At 52.3% G+C, this 21,855-nt stretch overlaps 1 protein-coding gene across 1 annotated transcript in view; it reads right to left on the bottom strand.

The window, feature by feature from the left end:
- Positions 1 to 8,062: 8,062 nt before the first annotated feature.
- Positions 8,063 to 21,855, bottom strand: part of PTPN6 (protein tyrosine phosphatase non-receptor type 6) — a 34,850-nt gene continuing 21,057 nt past the window's right edge. The window contains exons 7-17 of the mRNA XM_038768012.1: positions 21,726 to 21,839; positions 20,828 to 20,924; positions 15,922 to 16,001; positions 14,033 to 14,182; positions 13,811 to 13,942; positions 10,932 to 11,086; positions 10,121 to 10,188; positions 9,858 to 10,009; positions 9,690 to 9,784; positions 9,464 to 9,595; positions 8,063 to 8,149 (exon numbers count right to left, since the gene is read on the bottom strand). Of these exons, the coding sequence (XP_038623940.1) occupies positions 9,487 to 9,595; positions 9,690 to 9,784; positions 9,858 to 10,009; positions 10,121 to 10,188; positions 10,932 to 11,086; positions 13,811 to 13,942; positions 14,033 to 14,182; positions 15,922 to 16,001; positions 20,828 to 20,924; positions 21,726 to 21,839 (1,152 nt within the window). The 3' untranslated portion in view covers positions 8,063 to 8,149; positions 9,464 to 9,486. The remainder of the gene's footprint in view (positions 8,150 to 9,463; positions 9,596 to 9,689; positions 9,785 to 9,857; positions 10,010 to 10,120; positions 10,189 to 10,931; positions 11,087 to 13,810; positions 13,943 to 14,032; positions 14,183 to 15,921; positions 16,002 to 20,827; positions 20,925 to 21,725; positions 21,840 to 21,855) is intronic.

Raw genomic sequence — 21,855 nt, 5'->3', positions numbered from 1 at the left:
GAGCCACGCTGCTTCTCTGGTACATATCTGTCACTTATATCTGTCTGCCCCTCTGGACTGTAAGCCCGTTGTGGGCAGGGAATGTGTCCGTTACATTGCACTCTCCCAAGCGCTTAGTACAGTGCTCTGCACACGGTAAGCGCTCGATAAGTACGATCGACTGACACCTGGATAATCCACAAGCTGGATAATGGAGAACGAGTGAAGACACCAATACGCTGCCACTTAGACGCCCCCCCACCACATACTGGCGGGCAGGGAGCCCGTCTTATGTTGCCAACTTGTACTTCCCAAGCGCTTAGTACAGTGCTCTGCACACAGTAAGTGCTCAATAAATACGATTGATTGATTGACTGATCTTACCTGCCAAACACGTGATGCTGAGCGTTCAGTACAGGGCTGAGCCCTAGTCAGTCCCGGTTTGGTTGCGAGGTCGGAGGTCCCTAGGCCCCGGGGGGCGTCCATCACGGAGCCCGGAGCCATCTTTACCAGACAGTGTTAGGAGCCTCGAGGCCACACCACCCAGCACTGTGCTGGAAGGTGGCCCCGGGTCGGAGAGGGGACTCCAGGGTCACTGGGCCCATCAATCAATCGTACTTATTGAGCGCTTACTGTGTGCAGAGCACTGTACTAAGCGCTTGGGAAGTACAAGTTGGCAACCTATAGAGACGGTCCCTACCCAACAGTGGGCTCACAGTCTAGAAGGGGGAGACAGAACAAAACCAAACATATTAACAAAATAAAATAGATATGTACAAGTAAAATAAATAGAGTAATAAATATGTCAGAGCGTCCAGCTTCCGGCCAAGGGCGGACCAGGCCACACCGTGACCTCGCTGTAGGCCGGAAATGGCGCTGTTTATTCATCATCATCAGTCGTATTTATTGAGCGCTTACTGTGTGCCGAGCACTGTACTAAGCGCTTGGGAAGCACAAGTTGGCAACATATAGAGTAAGTACTTCCCTTCCCCACAGCACCTGTATATATGTATATATGTTGTACATATTTATTACTCTATTTTACTTGTACATATCTATTCTATTTATTTCATTTTGTTAATATGTTTGGTTTTGTTCTCTGTCTCCCCCTTCTAGACTGTGAGCCCACTGTTGGGTAGGGACTGTCTCTATATGTTGCCAACTTGTAATTCCCAAGCGCTTAGTACAGTGCTCTGCACACAGTAAGCGCTCAATAAATACGATTGATTGATTTAGAGACAGTCCCTACCCAACAGTGGGCTCACAGTAGATAAAGATGATCACAGTCTAAAAGATTTATTGTTGTATTGCACGCTCCCAAGCGCTTAGTCGAGTGCTTTGCACCTTATAATAATAATCGTGGTATTTGTTAAGCACTTACTATGTGCGAAGCACTGTTCTAAGCGCTGGGTGGGGGGGGGGGAGAACAAGGTGATCAGGTTGTCCCATGTGGGGCTCCCAATCTTTATCCCCATTTGACAGATGAGGGAACTGAGGCACAGGGAAGGGAAGCGACTTGCCCAAAGTCGCCCAGCTGCCAAGTGGCCGCTGCTTCTCTTGTAGGCGCTCAGTACATAGGAGAGACTGAACTTAAAGCTCCCGGCCGCCCTCCAGCCAATCGCAGGCTTCGGGCCGGCAGCCAGCCAATCAGGAGGCGGGGCCTGCGGTGAGGGGCGTCGGGCGCAGCCAATTGGAAGGGGGCCTCCAGCGTTACCGGGCAGGATTAGAGAGTATCATCATCATCATCAATCGTGTTTATTGAGCGCTATGTGCAGAGCACTGTACTAAGCGCTTGGGAAGTACAAATTGGCAACATATAGAGACAGTCCCTACCCAACAGTGGGCTCAGAGAGCGGCGCCCCAACCCCTGACCTCTGACCTCTGACCCCCGCGAGGCCAACGGTAGGCCGGGCCACCCCACTGCATCCTGGGAATTAGGCCCATCACAACCCCTTGACCAGAGAGGGGCCATCATCATGGTATTTGTTAGGCGCTTACTATGTGCCAAGCACTGTTCTAAGCGCTGGGAGGGGATACCAGGTCATCAGGTTGTCCCACGTGGAACTCCCAGTCATCATCCCCATTTGACAGATGAGGTCACCGAGGCCCAGAGAAGTTAAGTGGCTTACCCAAGGTCACACAGCAGACGGGTGGAGGAGGCAGGACTGGAACCCACGGCCTCCGACTCCCAAGTCCGGGCTCTTGCCACTGAGCCACGCTGCTTCTCATGAAGGGAGTGGGAACGGAAAGGGAGGGAGGGGAGAGGAAAAGGAGGAAGGGGAGCCCCTTGTCTCTATTTGTTTCAGGATGGTACTTTCCAAGCGCTTAGTCCAGTGCTGTGCACACGGGAAGCGCTCAATAAATACGATGGAATGAATGAATGACTGAGGGAGGGAGAGGAGAGGGCAGGGGAGGAAGGGGAGAGAAAATTGGAGAAGAGGGGAAAGGAGGGAGAGGAGAGGGGAGAGAAAATTGGAGAAGGAAAAAGAGGCAGAGGAGAGGGGAGAGAAAATTGGAAAAGGAAAGGAGGGAGGGGAGAGAAAATTGGAGAGGGGAGAGAAAAAGGGAGGGAGGGGAGAGAAAATTGAAGAAGGTAAAGCAAGGAGAGGAGGGAGAGGAGGGGGGAGAGAAAATTGGAGAAGCAAAGGAGGGAGGGGAGAGAGAAAATTGGAGAAGGAAAAGGAGGAAGAGGAGAGAAAATTGGAGAAGGGAGGGGAGAGAGGGAGGGAGGGGAGAGAAAATTGGAGAAGGAAAAGGAGGCAGAGGAGAGGGGAGAGAAAATTGGAAAAGGAAAGGAGGGAGGGGAGAGAAAATTGGAGAGGGGAGAGAAAAAGGGAGGGAGGGGAGAGAAAATTGAAGAAGGAAAAGCAAGGAGGAGGGAGAGGAGGGGGGAGAGAAAATTGGAGAAGCAAAGGAGGGAGGGGAGAGAAAATTGAGAAGGGAGAGGAGGGGAGAGAGAAAATTGGAGAAGGAAAAGGAGGAAGAGGAGAGAAAATTGGAGAAGGGAGAGGAGAGGGAGGGAGGGGAGAGAAAATTGGAGAAGGAAAAAGGCAGAGGAGAGGGGAGAGAAAAGGGGGAGAGAAAATTGGAAAAGGAAAGGAGGGAGGGGAGAGAAAATTGGAGAGGAGAGAGAAAAAGGGAGGGAGGGGAGAGAAAATTGAAGAAGGAAAAGCAAGGAGGAGGGAGAGGAGGGGGGAGAGAAAATTGGAGAAGGAAAAGGAGGGAGAGAAAATTGGAGAAGGAAAGGAGGGAGAGGAGAGACAATTGGAGAAGGGAAAGGAGGGAGGGGGAGGGGAGAGAAAATGGAAAGTGGGGGTGTGTCGGTGGTATCCAAAGGCAGGCGTTGGGCCCACTAGAGGTTTTGCCCCCACGTCCACACCTACACGCAGGTACACACAGCTGTACGCGAGGACACCCCCGGCCCGGCCCGGCCCGGCCCGGCCCAACCCCGGCAGGGCCGCCCCCTGCCCCCTGCCCCCTGCCCCCACTTACCTGGCCGCCCCCCACCTCGCCCCCCAACAACCGGGAGGGGCCAGGCCGGGCCCCGCTGGCTTCTTCTCCTCCTCCTCCTCCTCCTCTTCTTCTTCGTCCTCCTCCTCCTCCTCCTCAGCTGGCCCCGCCCCTGCACAGGTGTGTCTCCCTGCCCTAGGCCGGTCACCCCCCCCAGCCTTAACCCTTTCCCTCTCCCGGCCCCGCACCCCCAGACCCCAACCCACCAAGGTGGGGGATCCCACCAAACCAGGACCCTTCTAGCTCCTGCTTTGATATCATCATCATCATCATCATCAATCGTATTTATTGAGCGCTTACTATGTGCAGAGCACTGTACTAAGCCCTTGGGAAGTACAAATTGGCAACATACAGAGACAGATAGATATCCTAATATAATAATGATGGCGTTTGGTAAGCGCTTACTATGTGTGAAGCACTTTATTTATTTATTTTGCTTGTACATATCTATTCTATTTATTTTACTTTGTTAATATGTTTGGTTTTGTTCTCTGTCTCCCCCTTTTAGACTGTGAGCCCGCTGTTGGGTAGGGACTGCCTCTATGTGTTGCCAACTTGGACTTCCCAAGCGCTTAGTACAGTGCGCTTAGCACACAGTAAGCGCTCAATAAATACGATTGATGATGATGATGTTCTAGGCGCTGAGCACTGGTCGGTTGTCCAGGCTGGGGGAGGAGGAGGAGGCAAGTTGAGAAGCATTGTGGCCTAGGAGGTTGAGACAGGGCCCGGGAGTGGGGAGGACCTGGGTTCTAATCCCACTCCACCGTGTGTGTCGGCTGTGTGACCTGGGGCAAGTCACTTCACTTCCCTGGGCCTCAGTGACCTCCTCTGGAAAATGGGGATTAAGAGGGTGAGCCCCCTGGGAGACAGGGACTGTGTCCAACGTGATTAGCCCGTTGTTGGGTAGGGACCATCTCTATATGTCGCCAACTTGTACTTCCCAAGCGCTTAGCACAGTGCCCTGCACACGGTAAGCGCTCAATAAAGACGATTGAATGAGTGAATGACTATAATCGAGAATGGACCCAAGCGCTTCGTACAGCGCTCTGCACACAGTAAGCGCTCAATAAATGCGATTGAATGAGGGACTGTAATCAATTGAGAATAGACCCAAGCGCTTAGTACAGTGCTCTGCACACAGTAAGCGCTCAATAAATGCGATTGAATGAGCGAATGACTGTAATCGAGAATGGACCCAAGCGCTTCGTACAGGGCTCTGCACACAGTAAGCGCTCAATAAATGCGATTGAATGAGGGACTATAATCAATTGAGAATAGACCCAAGCGCTTAGTACAGTGCTCTGCACACAGTAAGCACTCAATAAATGTGACAATGAGGGACTATAATCAATTGAGAATAGACCCAAGTGCTGAGTACAGTGCTCTGCATACAGTAAGCGCTCAATAAATGCGATTGAATGAGTGAATGACTATAATCGAGAATGGACCCAAGCGCTTCGTACAGCACTCCGCACACAGTAAGCGCTCAATAAATGCGATTGAATGAGGGACTATAATCAATTGAGAATAGACCCAAGCACTTAGTCCAGTGCTCTGCACACAGTAAGCGCTCAATAAATGCGATTGAATGAGTGAATGACTATAATCGAGAATGGACCCAAGCCCTTCGTACAGCGCTCTGCACACAGTAAGCGCTCAATAAATGCGACTGAATGAGTGACTATAATCAATTGAGAATAGACCCAAGCGCTTAGTACAGTGCTCTGCACACAGTAAGCACTCAATAAATGTGACAATGAGGGACTATAATCAATTGAGAATAGACCCAAGCGCTTAGTACAGTGCTCTGCACACAGTAAGCGCTCAATAAATGCGATTGAATGAGTGAATGACTATAATCGAGAATGGACCCAAGCGCTTCGTACAGCACTCCGCACACAGTAAGCGCTCAATAAATGCGATGGAATGAGTGACTATAATCAATTGAGAATAGACCCAAGTGCTTAGTCCAGTGCTCTGCACACAGTAAGCGCTCAATAAATGCGATTGAATGAGTGAATGACTATAATCGAGAATGGACCCAAGCCCTTCGTACAGCGCTCTGCACACAGTAAGCGCTCAATAAATGCGACTGAATGAGTGACTATAATCAATTGAGAATAGACCCAAGCGCTTAGTACAGTGCTCTGCACACAGTAAGCGCTCAATAAATAATATGATTGAACAAATTATCCGTTTTCATCTCCCAGGCCTTTTCTCCACCTGCTGCGGAGCCCTTCTGCGCCAGAGAAGCCCGTGTGACCTCACAGTGACCACGTCCACACGGCACTGTTTATTTATCTATTCCCATTTCCTTCTTCCTCCTAGCTGTAAATTATTTTCCCGGCCAAAATAATAATAATGGCATTTATTAAGCGCTTACTATGTGCAAAGCACTGTTTTAAGCGCTGGGGAGGTTACAAGGTTCATTCCTTCATTCAACGGTATTGATTGCCAGTATTATTGTTATTATGGATGGGTAGATCCCGCCCTCCTGATTCTACTGTACTTCCAGAACGGGCGCCGTGTTCCCAGAAGGCGCTCAGTAAATACTATGGATTGTTTGGTTAATGAGGCGGTGTGGGTACGCATGATGATGATGATGATGGCATTTATTAAGCGCTTACTATGTGCAAAGCACTGTTCTAAGCGCTGGGGTAGAGACAAGGTAATCAAGTTGTCCCACGTGGGGCTCACAGACTTCACCCCCATTTTCCAGATGAGGGAACTGAGGCCCAGAGAAGTAAAGTGACTTGCCCAAAGTCACACAGCTGACAAGTGGCGGAGCAGGGATTTGAACCCACGACCTCCGACTCCAAAGCCCGGGCTCTTTCCACTGAGCCACGCTGCTTCTCTAACGCATCAGGAAAGCTGACCCCACGATGTTTCGGTCACCGCGAGCGGAGGACAGGTTAATCTCAGAAGGCTCCCTGGAGGCGTCAGGGATAATTTGGGGAGGGGGAAGAAGAGATACGGTCCAGTGGCGGCGTGACCTGGGCGAGTCACTTCACTTCTCTGTGCCTCAGTTACCTCATCTGTAAAACGGGGATGAAGGCCGTGAGCCCCATGTGGGACGGGGACTGCGTCCAATCCGATTAGCTCGTCGTATCTACCCCGGCGCTTAGAACAGTGCCTGATATATAAGTGCTTAATAAATCCCACGATTATTCATATTATTATTCCCAGCTGGGCCTCTCCACAGATCCCGTCTGTCCAACTGCCTCTGTCTCCCACAAAAAGGCGGAATGGCTCAGTGGAAAGGGCACGGGCTTGGAAGTCAGAGGTCATGGGTTCTAGACTGTGAGCCCACTGTTGGGTAGGGACCGTCTCTATACGTTGCCGCCTTGTACTTCCCAAGCGCTCAGTACACTGCTCTGCACACAGTAAGCGCTCAATAAATACGATTGAATGAATGAATGAATAAATGGGTTCAAATCCCGCTGCTTGTCAGCTGTGTGACTCTGAGCAAGTCCCTTCACTTCTCTGGGCCTCAGTTCCCTCATCTGTAAAATGGGGATGATCTGTAAAATGATGATTTTACATCATTACATCATTTTACATCATTGCATCATTACAAAATTACTGATGATCTGTAAAATGGAGATGAAGACTGTGAGCCCCTCGCGGGACAACCTGATCAACTTGTATCCTCCCCAGAGTTTAGAACAGTGCTTGGCACAGAGTAAGTGCTTAATAAATGCCATTATTATTATTATTATTATTATTATTATTATTATTATTATTATTATCTGCATGGCACAGCCCCAGCGCATGGGTGTCTCCAGCCCCTCCGGATTGCTTGCTCTTCGTCTCCGATCAATCGATCAATCAATCAATCGTCTTTATTGAGCGCTTACTGTGTACAGAGCACTGTACTAAGCGCTTGGGAAGTACACATTGGCAACATATAGAGACGGTCCCTACCCAACAGTGGGCTCACAGTCTAGAAGGGGGAGAAGACTAGAAGTCTCCCAGCCTGGGGGGTCAACCAGGGGTGCAGCCCCCCGTGTCCCCACCCCGGCCCACCCCCAGCCAGGGAGAGGCAGAGGGCTGATCTTACCTCCTTCCCTTCCCCACAGCACCTGTATATATGTATATATGTTTGTACATATTTATTACTCTATTTATTTACTTGTACATATCTATTCTATTTATTTTATTTTGTTAGTAGGTTTGGTTTTGTAATCTGTCTCCCCCTTTTAGACTGTGAGCCCACTGTTGGGTAGGGACTGTCTCTAGATGTTGCCGACTTGGACTTCCCAAGCGCTTAGTCCAGTGCTCTGCACACAGTAAGCGCTCAATAAATACGATTGATGATGATGATGATGTGAGCCCGCTGTTGGGTAGGGACCGTCTCTAGATGTTGCCGACTTGGACTTCCCAAGCGCTTAGTCCAGCGCTCTGCACACAGTAAGCGCTCAATAAATACGATTGATTGATTGATGAGACGGCAGCTTTATTTACAGGGCTCAATCGATGGGCACGGGGCTATGTACAGCGGGCACGGGGTTGTGGGCATCGGGGGTAGGGACGGGCTGAGCAGTCGTTAAATTACCGCAGGCGGCCGGGGCCGGGGGAGGAAAGGAGGGCCGGGGCCGGGGGCCGGAGCCCCTCTCCAGGGCCAGCACAGCAGCAGTCTTGATCCCGGGGGGCGGGTGGGCTGCGGGGTGAGGAGAGAGATGGGGGGTTAGAGATGCAGCATTCATTCAATCAATCAATCAATCAATCAATCGTATTTATTGAGCGCTTACTGACAGCACTGGACTGAGCGCTTGGGAAGTCCAAGTTGGCAACATCTAGAGATGGTCCCTACCCAACAGTGGGCTCACAGTCTTGAAGGGGGAGACAGAGAACAAAATCAAACATATTCACAAAATAAAATAGAATAGATATTCTTAATATAGAATAGATATTCAAGCGCTTAGTACAGTGCTCTGCACACAGTAAGCGCTCAATAAATACGATTGATGATGATATGTACAAGTAAAATAGAGTAATAAATCTGTCCAGACCTATATACATATATACAGGTGCTGTGGGGAAGGGAAGGAGGAAAGATGGGAGGGGGGGATGGAGAGGGGGAATTCATTCAATCGTATTTATCGAGCGCTTACTGTGTGCAGAGCACTGTACTAAGCGCTTGGGAGGTACAGGTCGGCAACGTATGGAGAAGCAGCGTGGCTCAGTGGAAAGAGCCCGGGCTCTGGAGTCAGAGGTCATGGGCTCTAATCCCGGCTCTGCCACTTGTCAGCTGTGTGACTTTGGGCAACTCACTTCACTTCTCTGGGCCTCAGTCACCTCATCTGTAAAATGGGGATTAAAACTGCGAGCCCCCCCCCCCCGCCTCTCGTGGGACAACCTGATTCATTCAATCGTATTTATTGAGCGCTTACTGTGTGCAGAGCACTGTACTAAGCGCTGTACTAACTGTACTAACCTGATCACCTTGTAACCTGCCCAGTGCTTAGAACAGTGCTTTGCACATAGTAAGCGCTTAACCAATACCATTAAAAAAACAGAGAGAGAGAGAGAGAGACGGTCCCTACCCAACAATGGGCTCTTATTGTAATTGTTAAGTGCTTTCTGTGTGCCAAGCACTAAACGCTAGGGTACATACAAGCTAATCATGTTGGACATAGTCCCCGTTCCCCATTTAATCCCCATTTTCCAGATGAGGTCACTGAGGACGTGGAGCCAGAGAGGTTGGAGGTCAGAGGTCCGGGGGAGCAGGAACACCTGGGTCCAGGGGCGGGAAAAGGCTGTAAACTCGTCCTCCAGACTGTGAGCTCGATGTGGGCCGGGAATGTGTCTGTCTATGGTTGTGCGCTCAGTACAGTGCTCTGCACACAGTGGGCTCTCAATAAAGAGGATTGAAAGAGCGAATGACCGAATGAGAAATCGTCCTCCAAGGGGATTGGTCTGGGGCTGAAGGGGGGGAAACCAAGGCCAAGGATGGAGCAGCGGGTGGGCAGACCTGTCCAGTGGCTCCTGGCCCGGTCACTTCTTCCGCAAGGAGCCCTTGCTCTTCTCCTTGTCCGCCGAGCGCTGCTTCTTCACCTCCTTCTTGGCCTTCCCCTGCAGATTCTCGTACACGTCCTCCTTCGGCCTGCGGACAAAGCCGGGGTGGGGAGGCTCAGACCCGGGGTGGGGAGGCCTAGGCTTGGGGGGGATCCGGGTTGCGGAGGTCTGAGGTCACTCACCGGGACGAAGTGCGGCAGGCCTTGGCGTGGGCGTTCTTCATGGCCGGGGGGTAACCGATGTTCCCGTACTCGGACTCTGTTCGGCCTTTCTGGGCCTGCGAGGGCGGGACGGTCAGCCCGGCCCTCCCCGCCGCGTCCACCCATCCATCCCCCGAACGGCCCGGGCACCTGCAGGATGTCCAGCTTCTGCTTGGTGGTCTCGATGAACTGGGCGATGGCCATGTAGATGAATTTGTACTGCGCCTCCGTCTGCACCATCCCCGACCTCTGGGCACGGACCATCTGGATGGTCTTCTGGATGTCGATGTCGCAGTCCAGCCCTGCGGATGGACGGACGGAGGAGTCGGGGCGGGAGGGGGGGTTCGGCAAACTGGTCGCCCCCCACCGTCCGGCCGCCGTCCGGCCGCCCCCACCTCCCCGGTGCCCCTTACCCTTGGTGGAGATGGATTCCATGATCATGTCGATGACGATGATGGTGCCGGTGCGGCCGATGCCCGCGCTGGGAAGAGGGTGGCGGTCAGTGGCGGGACCGGGGTTGGGGCGGCATTGACCGGTCCCGTTGAGCGCGTCCGCCGTCCGGAGGCGGCGGCCCCGCCTCTTCCCTCCATCCCCTCCCCACCCCTGGGACCACTGGGGCCGTCGAGGCCCGGGCCCGGCAGGCCACCTCTGGGCCTGTGGGCTGGGGCTGGGGGCGTGACCGGAGATGGGGGGCAGGGAGGAGCCAAGCCCGGGGTTGGGGGGGCCGGACGATGGGGACGACTCTGACTATTTCTAACAGAGTTTGTCAAAAATAACCTGCTCCCACCACTTCCTTCCTGCTTTGGCTAAATTAAGGCCGGGGATTTCGAGAAGCAAGGCCGCGGGCTGGGGGTAGAGACAGCTGCCTCTCCCCCCACTCCCGCGGCGTGGGGAGTCAGGACGCCTGGGACACGGGGGCGAAGGGGGCCTTGGCGGGGAGCGAGGAGAAGAGAGCGGCTCTCGCACCCGGACCTCGGGCAGTGAGAGGAAAGGGGAAGGGCGGGAGGAGTCCGCGCCGCGTGTTCCGGCCTCGCCTGCCCGCGGCCCGGACTCGAGACTGGACTCCCGGGCCTGCTGTGTGACCCGATGCCATTCGCCCACCCTCTCTGATGGAGTCTTAGCAGTCTCCCCACCACCACCTGGGCCCTCCTCCCCGTCTGGGGACCCGTCCCCCTCCCGAGGCCCGGGGCTGCAGGGGGGTCCGCAGGGGGGTCCGGGGCTGACCTGCAGTGGACCACGATGGGTCCCGGGTGGGGCAGGCTCTCCTGCCGCTGGTTGATCTGGTCGAGGAAGCTGAGCACCCCTCCGGGCTCGCTGGGCACCCCGTGATCCGGCCAGCTCAGGTACTGGTAGTGCCAGATCTCCCGCACAAGATCCCCCTGCCACGGGAACCACGCTGCCATTCATTCAATCGTATTTAATGAGCGCTTACTCTGCGCAGAGCACTGTACTAAGCGCTTGAAAATAAGGATGGCATTTATTAAGCGCTTACTCTGTGCAAAGCACTGTTCTAAGCGCACCCCGTGATCCGGCCGGCTCAGGTACTGGTAGTGCCAGATCTCCCGCACAAGATCCCCCTGCCACGGGAACCACGCTGGCATTCATTCAATCGTACTTAATGAGCGCTTACTCTGCGCAGAGCACTGTACTAAGCGCTTGAAAATAAGGATGGCATTTATTAAGCGCTTACTCTGTGCAAAGCACTGTTCTAAGAGCACCCCGTGATCCGGCCGGCTCAGGTACTGGTAGTGCCAGATCTCCCGCACAAGATCCCCCTGCCACGGGAACCACGCTGCCATTCATTCAATCGTATTTATTGAGCACTTGCTCTGCGCAGAGCTCTGTACTAAGCGCTTGAAAATAAGGATGGCATTTATTAAGCGCTTACTCTGTGCAAAGCACTGTTCGAAGCGCTGGGGCCGTTACAGTAATAATAATAATGGCATTTGTTAAGCGCTTACTATGTACAAAGCACTGTTCTAAGCGCCGGAGAGGCTACAGAGTGATGAGGTTGTCCCTCGTGGGGGGCTCACAGCCTTCATCCCCACTTGACAGATGAGGGAACTGAGGCCCAGAGAAGTGACTTGCCCAAAGTCACACAGCTGGCAAGGGGCGGAGCCGGGATTTGAATATTTATTACTCTATTTATTTATTTCTCTATTTATTTATTTATTTATTTATTTTGCTTGTACATTTCTATCCTATTTATTTTATTTTGTTGGTATCAATCAATCAATCAATCGTATTTATTGAGCGCTTACTATGTGCGGAGCACTGTACTAAGCGCTTGGGAAGTACAAATTGGCATCACATAGAGACAGTCCCTACCCAACAGTGGGCTCACAGTCTAAAAGGGGGAGACAGAGAACAGAACCAAACATACCAACAAAATAAAATAAGTAGGATAGATATGTACAAGTAAAATAAATAAATAAATAGAGTAATAAATATGTACAACCATATATACATATATACAGGTGCTGTGGGGAAGGGAAGGAGGTAAGACGGGGGGATGGGGATGGTATGTTTGGTTTTGTTGTCTGTCTCCCCCTTTTAGACTGTGAGCCCACTGTTGGGTAGGGACTGTCTCTATGTGTTGCCAATTTGTACTTCCCAAGCGCTTAGTACAGTGCTCTGCACATAGTAAGCGCTCAATAAATACGATTGATTGATTGATTGATTGATTGATTTGACCCCGTGACCTCTGACTCCGAAGCCCGGGCTTTTTTCCACGGAGCCACGCTGCTTCTCCGACCCCCGTTCGCCCCTTCCCCCTGGACGGGCCTCCCCCCCGGCACCAATCCGGACCGCTTCCCCACCCCTGGACTGAGCCCACTGTTGGGTAGGGACCGTCTCTATATGTTGCCAACTTGGACTTCCCAAGCGCTTAGTCCAGTGCTCTGCACACAGTAAGCGCTCAATAAATACGATTGATGATGATGATGATGATGATGATGACAGACCCCCCCGCACCCCAGACCACCCCCGTGACAGACCCCCTGACTCAACTGCTCCCCTACCAACCCTGGACCGCCACAATCTCAGCGAACGGAGACCAGGAAATTGGCACCATAATATCCGACGAGATGAAAAAAGTTGGGCGAAAGGGAGTCATCACGGTGAAGGTAAGTTCAAAGTGATTGCCTTGTTACCTTGATGTTTGTCTGACTGACCTGTATATATGTATATATGTTTGTACATATTTATTACTCTATTTATTTATTTATTTTACTTGTACATGTCTATTCTATTTATTTTATTTTGTTAGTATGTTTGGTTTTGTTCTCTGTCTCCCCCTTTTAGACTGTGAGCCCACTGTTGGGTAGGGACTGTCTCTAGATGTTGCCAGTTTGTACTTCCCAAGCGCTTAGTACAGTGCTCTGCACATAGTAAGCGCTCAATAAATATGATTGATGATGATGATGATATATATGTTTGTACATATTTATTACTCTATTTATTTTACTTGTACATATCTATTCTATTTATTTCATTTTGTTAGTATGTTTGGGTTTGTTCTCTGTCTCCCCCTTTTAGACTGTGAGCCCACTGTTGGGTAGGGACTGTCTCTAGATGTTGCCAATTTGTACTTCCCAAGCGCTTAGTACAGTGCTCTGCACATAGTAAGCGCTCAATAAATACGATTGATGATGATGATGACCAACTCCTTACCCTTGGAAACCCCCCCCCCCCCAAAAGGCTGCCCTCTATACGGCCTTAGAGAAGCAGCATGGCTCAGTGGCAAGAGCCCGGGCTTTGGAGTCAGAGGCCATGGGTTCGAATCCTGACTCTGCCGCATGTCTGCTGTGTGATCACTTAACTTCTCTGGGCCTCAGTTCCCTCATCTGTAAAATGGGGATTAAGACTGTGAGCCCCCGTGGGACAACCTGATCCCCCTGTATCCTCCCCAGAGCTTAGAACAGTGCTTTGCACATAGTAAGTGCTTAACAAATGCCAATTATATATATACACACCAGATGGGCCCCTTCCCCAGTACTAGCCCCCCGCCAGCAGCAAGGGGGCCGGACAGCCCCCCCCCCCCCCCCGGGCCCCGTCCCCTCCGTCCCCCCGCCCCGAAAGGCCCTAAAGGGCCAGGGCCTCACGTTGTCCAGCGGGGAGACCTGCAGGCTGCGGAGTTTGTACTCGGGGGCATCGTGCTCCGCGCAGTTCTGCACCGAGTAGAGGCCGTAGGGCTTGCAGGAGCCCACCTCGGGCCAGTACGGGACGCACTTGTTCTGTCGAGGAGGGGAGAGTCAGGGCCGGGCACTGGGGCTCGGCCGGGGGGGCGGAGGGGCGACCCGGGGCCCACGGGCGGGCATCCTCACCCGCCCTTTCTCCACCTCCCGCGTCGTCATGACGATGACCCGCGAGTTCTCCTGCCAGACCATCTGCCAGAAGTCATTGACGGTGGCGTCCAAGCAGCCCTGGCTGGCAATGTAGGTCTTGGCGTTCTCGTCCACGCTGACCAGCTGGTTCTGGGGCCGGGGGGTGGACAGAGAGATGGGGAGAGAGGAAGCGCTTAGTACAGTGCTCTGCACATAGTAAGCGCTCAATAAATACGATTGATGATGAGAGAGGAAGAGTCAGGCTGGAGGGCCCAGGCTGGGGTCAGGGGCCACGCACCCACGGACCTGCCACCTCACACCCTCGCCCTGAAAAGGCCACGACGCCCGGATCAATCAATCGTATTTATTGAGCACTTACTATGTGCAGAGCACTGTACTAAGCGCTTGGGAAGTACAAGTCGGCAACATATAGAGACGGTCCCTACCCAACAGTGGGCTCATCCTTCTCTGTCGCCAGACAGAATACTAGTACCTTAGACACAGCCTCCCATCTCCCCCAGATTCGGCTCCAATCTCCCCGGATACCGCCTCCATCCCCCCCGATATCATCATCATCATCAATCGTATTTATTGAGCGCTTACTGTGTGCAGAGCACTGTACTAAGCGCTTGGGAAGTACCAGTTGGTAACATATAGAGACAGTCCCTACCCATATGATATGACTCCATCACCCGGACACCACCCCCGTCTTCCTGGATGCGGTGGTGCTTTACGGTACTTGTTCAGTGCTTACTACGTGCCAGGCACTGTACTGAGCGCCGGGGTAGAGACGAGCTAATCAGGTTGGACACGGCCCCTGTCCCATGGGGGGGTTCGTTCATTCATTCGATCGCACTGACAGAGTGCTTACTGTGTGCAAAGAACCGTACTAAACCCTTGGGAGAATACAACAGAACAACAAACGGACACATTCTGCCCACAACAAGCTCTCAGTCGTCACCCCCATCAATCAATCAATCAATCAATCGTATTTATTGAGCGCTTACTGTGTGCAGAGCACTGTACTAAGCGCTTGGGAAGTACAAGTTGGCAACATATGAAGATGGTCCCTACCCAACAGCGGGCTCACAGTCTAGAAGGGAGAGACGAGAACAAAACATATTAACAAAATAAAATAAATAGAATAGATATGTACAAGTAAAATAAATAGAGTAATCAATACATACAAACATATATACATATACAGGTGCTGTGGGGAGGGGAAGGAGGTAAGGCGGGGGGTCCTGTCAGGCTTCACATAGAGAAGCATAGTGGCTCAGTGGAAAGAGCCCAGGCTTTGGAGTCAGAGGTCATGGGCTCAAATCCCGGCTCCGCCACTCGTCAGCCGTGCGACTTTGGGCAAGTCACTTCACTTCTCTGGGCCTCAGTTCCCTCAGCTGGAAAACGGGGATTAAGACCGTCCCCGTGGGACAACCTGATCACCTATTTTACAGATGAGGTAACTGAGGCACCGAGAAGCGAAGTGATTCGCCCAAGGTCACCCAACAGATGAGGGGTGCGGCCAGGATTAGGACCCAGATCTCTCTCGCTCCCAGGTCCGTGCTCTATCCACTAGGCCATCCCGGGCTGTCACCCGGCTACGGCCCCATCACCTGGATACCAACCCCGTCTCCGTGGAAACGGTGCCCTGTCACCTGGATACAACCCCCCCACCTTCCCAGATGAGGATTCATCATCTGAATACCAACCCCCCCCACCTCCCTGCAGGGGACTGCATCAACTGGACACCACCCCCGACTCCCCAGACACGGCCCCATCGCCCGGACCCGTCTCCCTGGAAACTCCCCCATCACCTGGAGGGCACCCCGTCTCCCCGGAAACACCCCTCTCTCCCCACCCAGGCCGCCCCGACAGGCGTGGGCTCTGACCTTGACGTAATTAGCGTTGATGTAGTCGGCCCCAGGAATGCTGCTGTCTCGGCCTTGCAGGACGACTCGTGTGTGGTCGACTGGGGAAGGCGAGACTTATTGAGCGCTGACTGTGCGCAGAGCACTGGCCTAAGCGCTCTGGAGAGTACAACAGAACGATAAACAGACACGTTCCCTGCCCACAAAGAGCTCCCGGTCCAGAGGAGACCCGCCCTGGTCAGTGGAAGTAGCCCAGAGATGGAGGGACGGGTGGGACATCGCATCTCGGCCTCCTCGCACCCGCGCCCCCGGCCCCCATCCCCAGGCCTCCTCCCTTGCCGATACTCACCCCAACTCAGGCCCCAGAGTCCCCCCCAAACCTCCCTGGACGTTATTAATAATAAAAAGAGTAATAATGACAGCACTTACTATGTTCCAAACACCGTTCTAAACTCCGGGAGAGCTACAGATTAAGTAAATTGGACACAGTCCCTGTCCCACAGGGGGTCACATTCTTAATCCCCATTTCACAGATACGGTAATGGAGGCCCAGAGAAGTTAAGCGATGTGCCCGAGGTCACACAGCAGATACGTGGTGGAGCCGGAATTAGAACCCAGGCCCTTCAGACCCCCAGGCCCGGGCTCTAGCCGCTAAGCCAGGATGCTTCCCTGTCCGGCCCTGCCCAAATTCTGCAGATTTTAGACCGTGAGCCCACTGTTGGGTAGGGACTGTCTCTATATGTTGCCAATTTGTACTTCCCAAGCGCTTAGTACAGTGCTCTGCACACAGTAAGCGCTCAATAAATACGATTGATGATGATGCAGATCAAAACCCCCCAGCCTGCTTTCCCTAATTAATACTCATCGTGTCTAACAGCTTTTTATAGTATTCTATCCTCCCAAGTGTTTAGTACAGTGCTTAGTCCGTTTTTGTTGAATGACTACTGTATGGAGAGCACTGTAAGCTCATTATGGGCAGGGAACATGGCTGTTAATTCTGTTAATTCTCTCAAGTGCTTAGTACAGTGCTCCGCACATAGTAAGCGCTCAATAAACACCACTGATTGATTAATCCCAGCTCCACCACTTTCCTGCTGTGTAACCTTGGACTTCTCAAACCTCAGTTTCCCCGGCTGTAAAATGGGGATTCGAGACCGGTTCTACCCAGTTTGCCTGTGAACCCACTGTGGGATAGGGACTGTGTCCGACCCGATTAACTGGTATCTACCCCAGTGCTTACTACAGTGCTTGGCACGTAGTAAGTGCCGAGCAAATATCACGATTACTATTATTATTATTATTACTATAGCCTCTAGACTGTAAGCATCTTCAATCGATCATATTCATTGAGTCCTTATTACGCGCTCTGCGTACCAAGCACTTGGGAGAACTATGTGCTTGGCACATTGTAAGTGCTGAGCAAATATCACAATTATTATTATTATTATTATTATTACTATAGACTCTAGACTGTAAGCATCTTCAATCAATCATATTAATTGAGTCCTTATTACGTGCTCTGCGTACCAAGCACTTGGGAGAACTATGTACTTGGCACATTGTAAGTGCTGAGCAAATATCACAATTATTATTATTATTATTACTATAGACTCTAGACTGTAAGCATCTTCAATCGATCATATTCATTGAGTCCTTATTATGCGCTCCGCGTACCAAGCACTTGGGAGAACTATGTGCTTGGCACATTGTAAGTGCTGAGCAAATATCACAATTATTATTATTATTATTACTATAGACCCTAGACTGTAAGCATCTTCAATCAATCATATTCATTGAGTCCTTATTACGTACTCCGCGTACCAAGCACTTGAGAGAACTACCAACTCTGTGAACATAGTACTTTACCCTGCGCTTAGAACAGTGCTCTGCACATAATAAGCACTTCACAAATACCACAAATATTATTATTATTACCGTATTCGCTAGACTTTAAGCTCCTTGTGGGCAGGAGATATGTCCACCAACTCATATGGTACTCTTCCAAGAGCTCAGTATAGCGCTCTGCACGCAGTAAGCGCTTAATAAATACCACTGATGGACTGATACTATTACGATGAATGTAACGGTATGATCGATCAGTCAATCAATCGTATTTATTGAGCGCTTACTGTGTGCAGAGCACCGTACTAAGCGCTTGGGAAGTACAAGTTGGCAACATATAAGAGACGTTCCCTACCCAACACGGCTTCGAAGCCCCCTCCTCTGGGAGACCTTCCCTGATTCAACCCCTCATTCTTGATCCTGCTGCCTTCTTCGACTTCTGGGATTTATCCAGTTGATTTATTTTTTTTTATGGTATTTGTTAAGCACTACGTGGCGAACGCCGTTCTAAGCGCTGGCGTAGATACAAATTCATTAGGTCGGTCGCGGTCCAAGTAGGAGGGAGAACAGGAGAACTGAGGCACAGAGAAGTCAAGCGACTTGACCCCGATCACACAGCAAGCAATTGGCAGAGCCGGGATTAGAACCCAGGGCCTGAGCTTTCCGTGCGGCATCACTGACACATCTCCCTGCATCTTCCACTTTTAGCCCTGATCTCTGAGCCCTTGCTATATTCATTAATCTAGGCCTCATTAATCATTAATCAAAAGCTACTGTCACCTCCACCGGACTCGTCGCAAGGGCAGAGAGCAGGTCTCCTACTGTACGATCCCTAAATGCCGACAGCACGCTGTTCTGCACACAACATGGGCGTCCAATACAGTGCCCTGCCCACAGTGGACGCCCAATTCGGCACTCTCCTTGTAGTAGGTGCCCGGCACAGCTAATCTGGCGGTTTCTACTCCCGACCTACCATTTCCTGGCTCCTCCTTCTCCAACCAAACCGCCACCCCAGCTGGTCCAGACAGTTGCCACTCTGACTACTGTATGAGCGTCCTCACTTGTCTTCCTGTCTCCAGCCTCCCCCCTCCCCAGTCTCAACCTCAGGCTTCCGCTCAAAGGATTTTTCCACAACATGTCTGCGCGCACGTCATCCCTCCTCCAGATTCGGTCGTATTTCGGTCGTATTATCGAGTGCTTACTGTGTGTACGGCACTGTACTAGGTGCTCGGGAGGGTACGATAAAACAACAAACAGATATATTTCCTGCCCACAACCAACGCACATAACCTCCAATGGCCGCCCGTTCCTCGCCACATCAATCAACCGTTGGTATTTATTGAGCGCTTACTACGCAGACGGCACTGTACCATCAGACCCAAACTCCTGACCGCTGGCTCTAATCTTCTTCATTCATCCAATCGTATTTATTGAGCACTTACGGTGTGCAGAGCACTGTACTAAGCGCTTGGGAAGCACAAGTTGGCAACATATAGATATATATGGCAACTTATATATGGCAACATATAGAGATATATCTACATATATCCCTCTCCCTCTCCATTCACTTCTCCCACAACGTCCCTCGGTTGTAGCTTCTGTTCCCATTCCCTCCCTCCTAATACGGCATTTGTTAAGCGCTTACTCTATGCCAAGCACTGTACTGAACGCTGGGGGTGATACGGGTAATCGGGTCCCCCCCACCATGGGATTCACAGTCTAAATAGGAGGAAGAACAGGGATTGAATCCCCACTTTGCAGATGAGGGAACTGAGGCCCAGACAAGTGACCCGCCCAAGGTCATACACAGCAGGTAAGTGGGTTAGAGGCCGGGTCCTCTGATTCCCAGGCCCGCGCGCTTTCCACCAGGCCACACTCCTTCTTCTCTCCAGCCCTGGCATCGCCTCTCTCTTCAACTCTGCCCGATCCTAATTTCTCCATCTTCATTCATTCGCTCAATCGTCTTTATTGAGCGCTCACTGTGTGCAGAGCGCTGTACTAAGCACTTGGGAAATACAAGTTGGCAACTTATGGAGACGGTCCCTACCCAACAACGGGCTCACGGTCTAGACGGAGGAGACAGACAACAAAAAAGCCTTCTGAGATCTCATCTTCTCCGGGAGTCTTCCTCTGATTCATTTCTCCTCCTTTCTTACTGTTACCTTGTCCTCTCCCAAGCACCTAATACAGTGCTCTGCACACAGTAAGCGCGCAATAATACGCTGGAATGAATGAATTCTCTCCATCACCCACCTAACTACGTCCTCAACACTCTTCCATTCCCAATCTCTCACGAAACTTTTTTTCCGTACTGTGCTCTGGGACTCCTCCGGCTTCCTCCTATTTGTTCGTTATTTTCCGTCCGTCTCCCCAGCTTGATGGTAAGCTCCTCGTGAGCAGGCATCCTCACGGAGAAGCCGAGAAGCAGCGCGGCTCAGTGGAAAAGAGCCCGGGCTTTGGAGTCGGAGGTCATGGGTTCAAATCCCGGCTCTGCCGATTGTCAGCTGGGTGACTTTGGGCAAGTCACTTCACTTCTCTGCGCCTCAGTTCCCTCTTCTCTAAAATGGGGGTGAAGACTGTGAGCCCCCCGGGGGACAACCTGATCACCTTGTTACCTCCCCAGCGCTTTGCACATAGTAAGCGCTTAATAAATGCCATCATTATTATTATTATCCTGCTTTCTACCTCTCCCGATTGGTACAGTGCTCCGCACACAGTAGGTGCCAAATAAATACCGCTCGTTGATCGACAGATGCCTAGCATACGCCCTGCCCAGGGCCCAGCAAAGCATCCTGCCCAGAGCGGGCGTCCAGTCCAGCGCTCTGTACACAGCAGGTGCCCAGCACAGCGCCCTGCACAACACAGACTCCCGGCAAAGAGTCCTGCGCACAGCTCTCCACCCACTGAACGGCCGGGCCTGCACGTCAGTGCCCACAGGAGGGAAACTGAGGCTCACGCCCCACCCTCCAACCCAACGTGCAGCCGAGTGGGGCCGAGCCAGGATTCCCGGAATGCCCCGGGATCCCTCCTCGGGGTCTGAGGGGAACGAGGGTGGGCGGGGCGGGCAAGACACAAAGCCACTCACACGGGAGGATGTTTTTGTAGCGGTTCTTCCCCTTGTTCTCAGGTCTCTGGCCTTCCTGTCTCTCGTACAAGTTCTTCACCTCCTGCTTCTGTAGGCTCTGGGGTTGGGGGGCGAGATGGGGAGGGCCGTGGGGGGCTCGGGTTGGAGCCGGGGGCCACCCCGGCCAGGCCCGCAGAGCCAGCCACGGGCCACCGTGGGCTAGTGGGGGAGAGGGAGGCGACGGGGAGAGGCACGGAGACAGACGGAGACGGTGGCCGGAAGAGACGGACAGCCTGGCAGGCGGGTGAGCAGGTGAGCGGGCAGACAGGTGGACAGACAGGCAGATGGCAAACACCCACCCAAATACGATTGATTGATTGATTGATTGATGGCAGAGGAATGGGCAGCAGACAGGTTGGCAGATGGGCAGACAGACTGGCAGGCAGATAGACAGATGGGCACATAGGCAGAAAGGCAAACCGGCTGGCAGATGGGCAGACAGAGAAGCAGGCTGACAGGCTGGCAGATGGGCAGGCAAGCAGGCTGGCAGACAGATTCATTCATTCATCTTTATTGAGCGCTTCCTGTGTGCAGAGCACTGTACCAAGCGCTTGGGAAGTCCAAGTTGGCAACATACGGAGACGGTCCCTACCCAACAGTGGGCTCACAGTCTAGAAGGGGGAGACAGACAACAAAACAGAACACGTGGACGGGTGTCGAGTCATCAGAATAAATAGGAAGAAAGCTACATGCACAGCATTAAGAAGACGGGCAGCAGACGGGCAGGAAGGTGGGCAGAGTCGGGGAACAGAGTGGCAGGCTTCCCCCCAGTCGGGGCTGGTGTGACAAGTGTGAAGAGCGGAGCCCCAGAAGCCCCTCCATCCCCCCCGCCGCCCCCCATCCCGCCGCTCCCGCTAACCTCAAACTCCTCCCAGAAGCCGGCTTTGGCCGTCTCCTGGGCCTCGTGTTTCTTGTTCAGCTCCAGGACGCGGTTCTCGATGTCGGCCGCGTTCACCCGCGTGGCGTAGTACGGCTGGCGGGAAGACGGG

The sequence above is a fragment of the Tachyglossus aculeatus genome, chromosome 27 (genome assembly GCF_015852505.1).
Source record: "Tachyglossus aculeatus isolate mTacAcu1 chromosome 27, mTacAcu1.pri, whole genome shotgun sequence".
Taxonomy (NCBI): Eukaryota; Metazoa; Chordata; class Mammalia; order Monotremata; family Tachyglossidae; genus Tachyglossus; species Tachyglossus aculeatus.
Note: the sequence above shows the minus strand (reverse complement) of the source record. Positions and strands in the feature narration are given on the sequence as shown.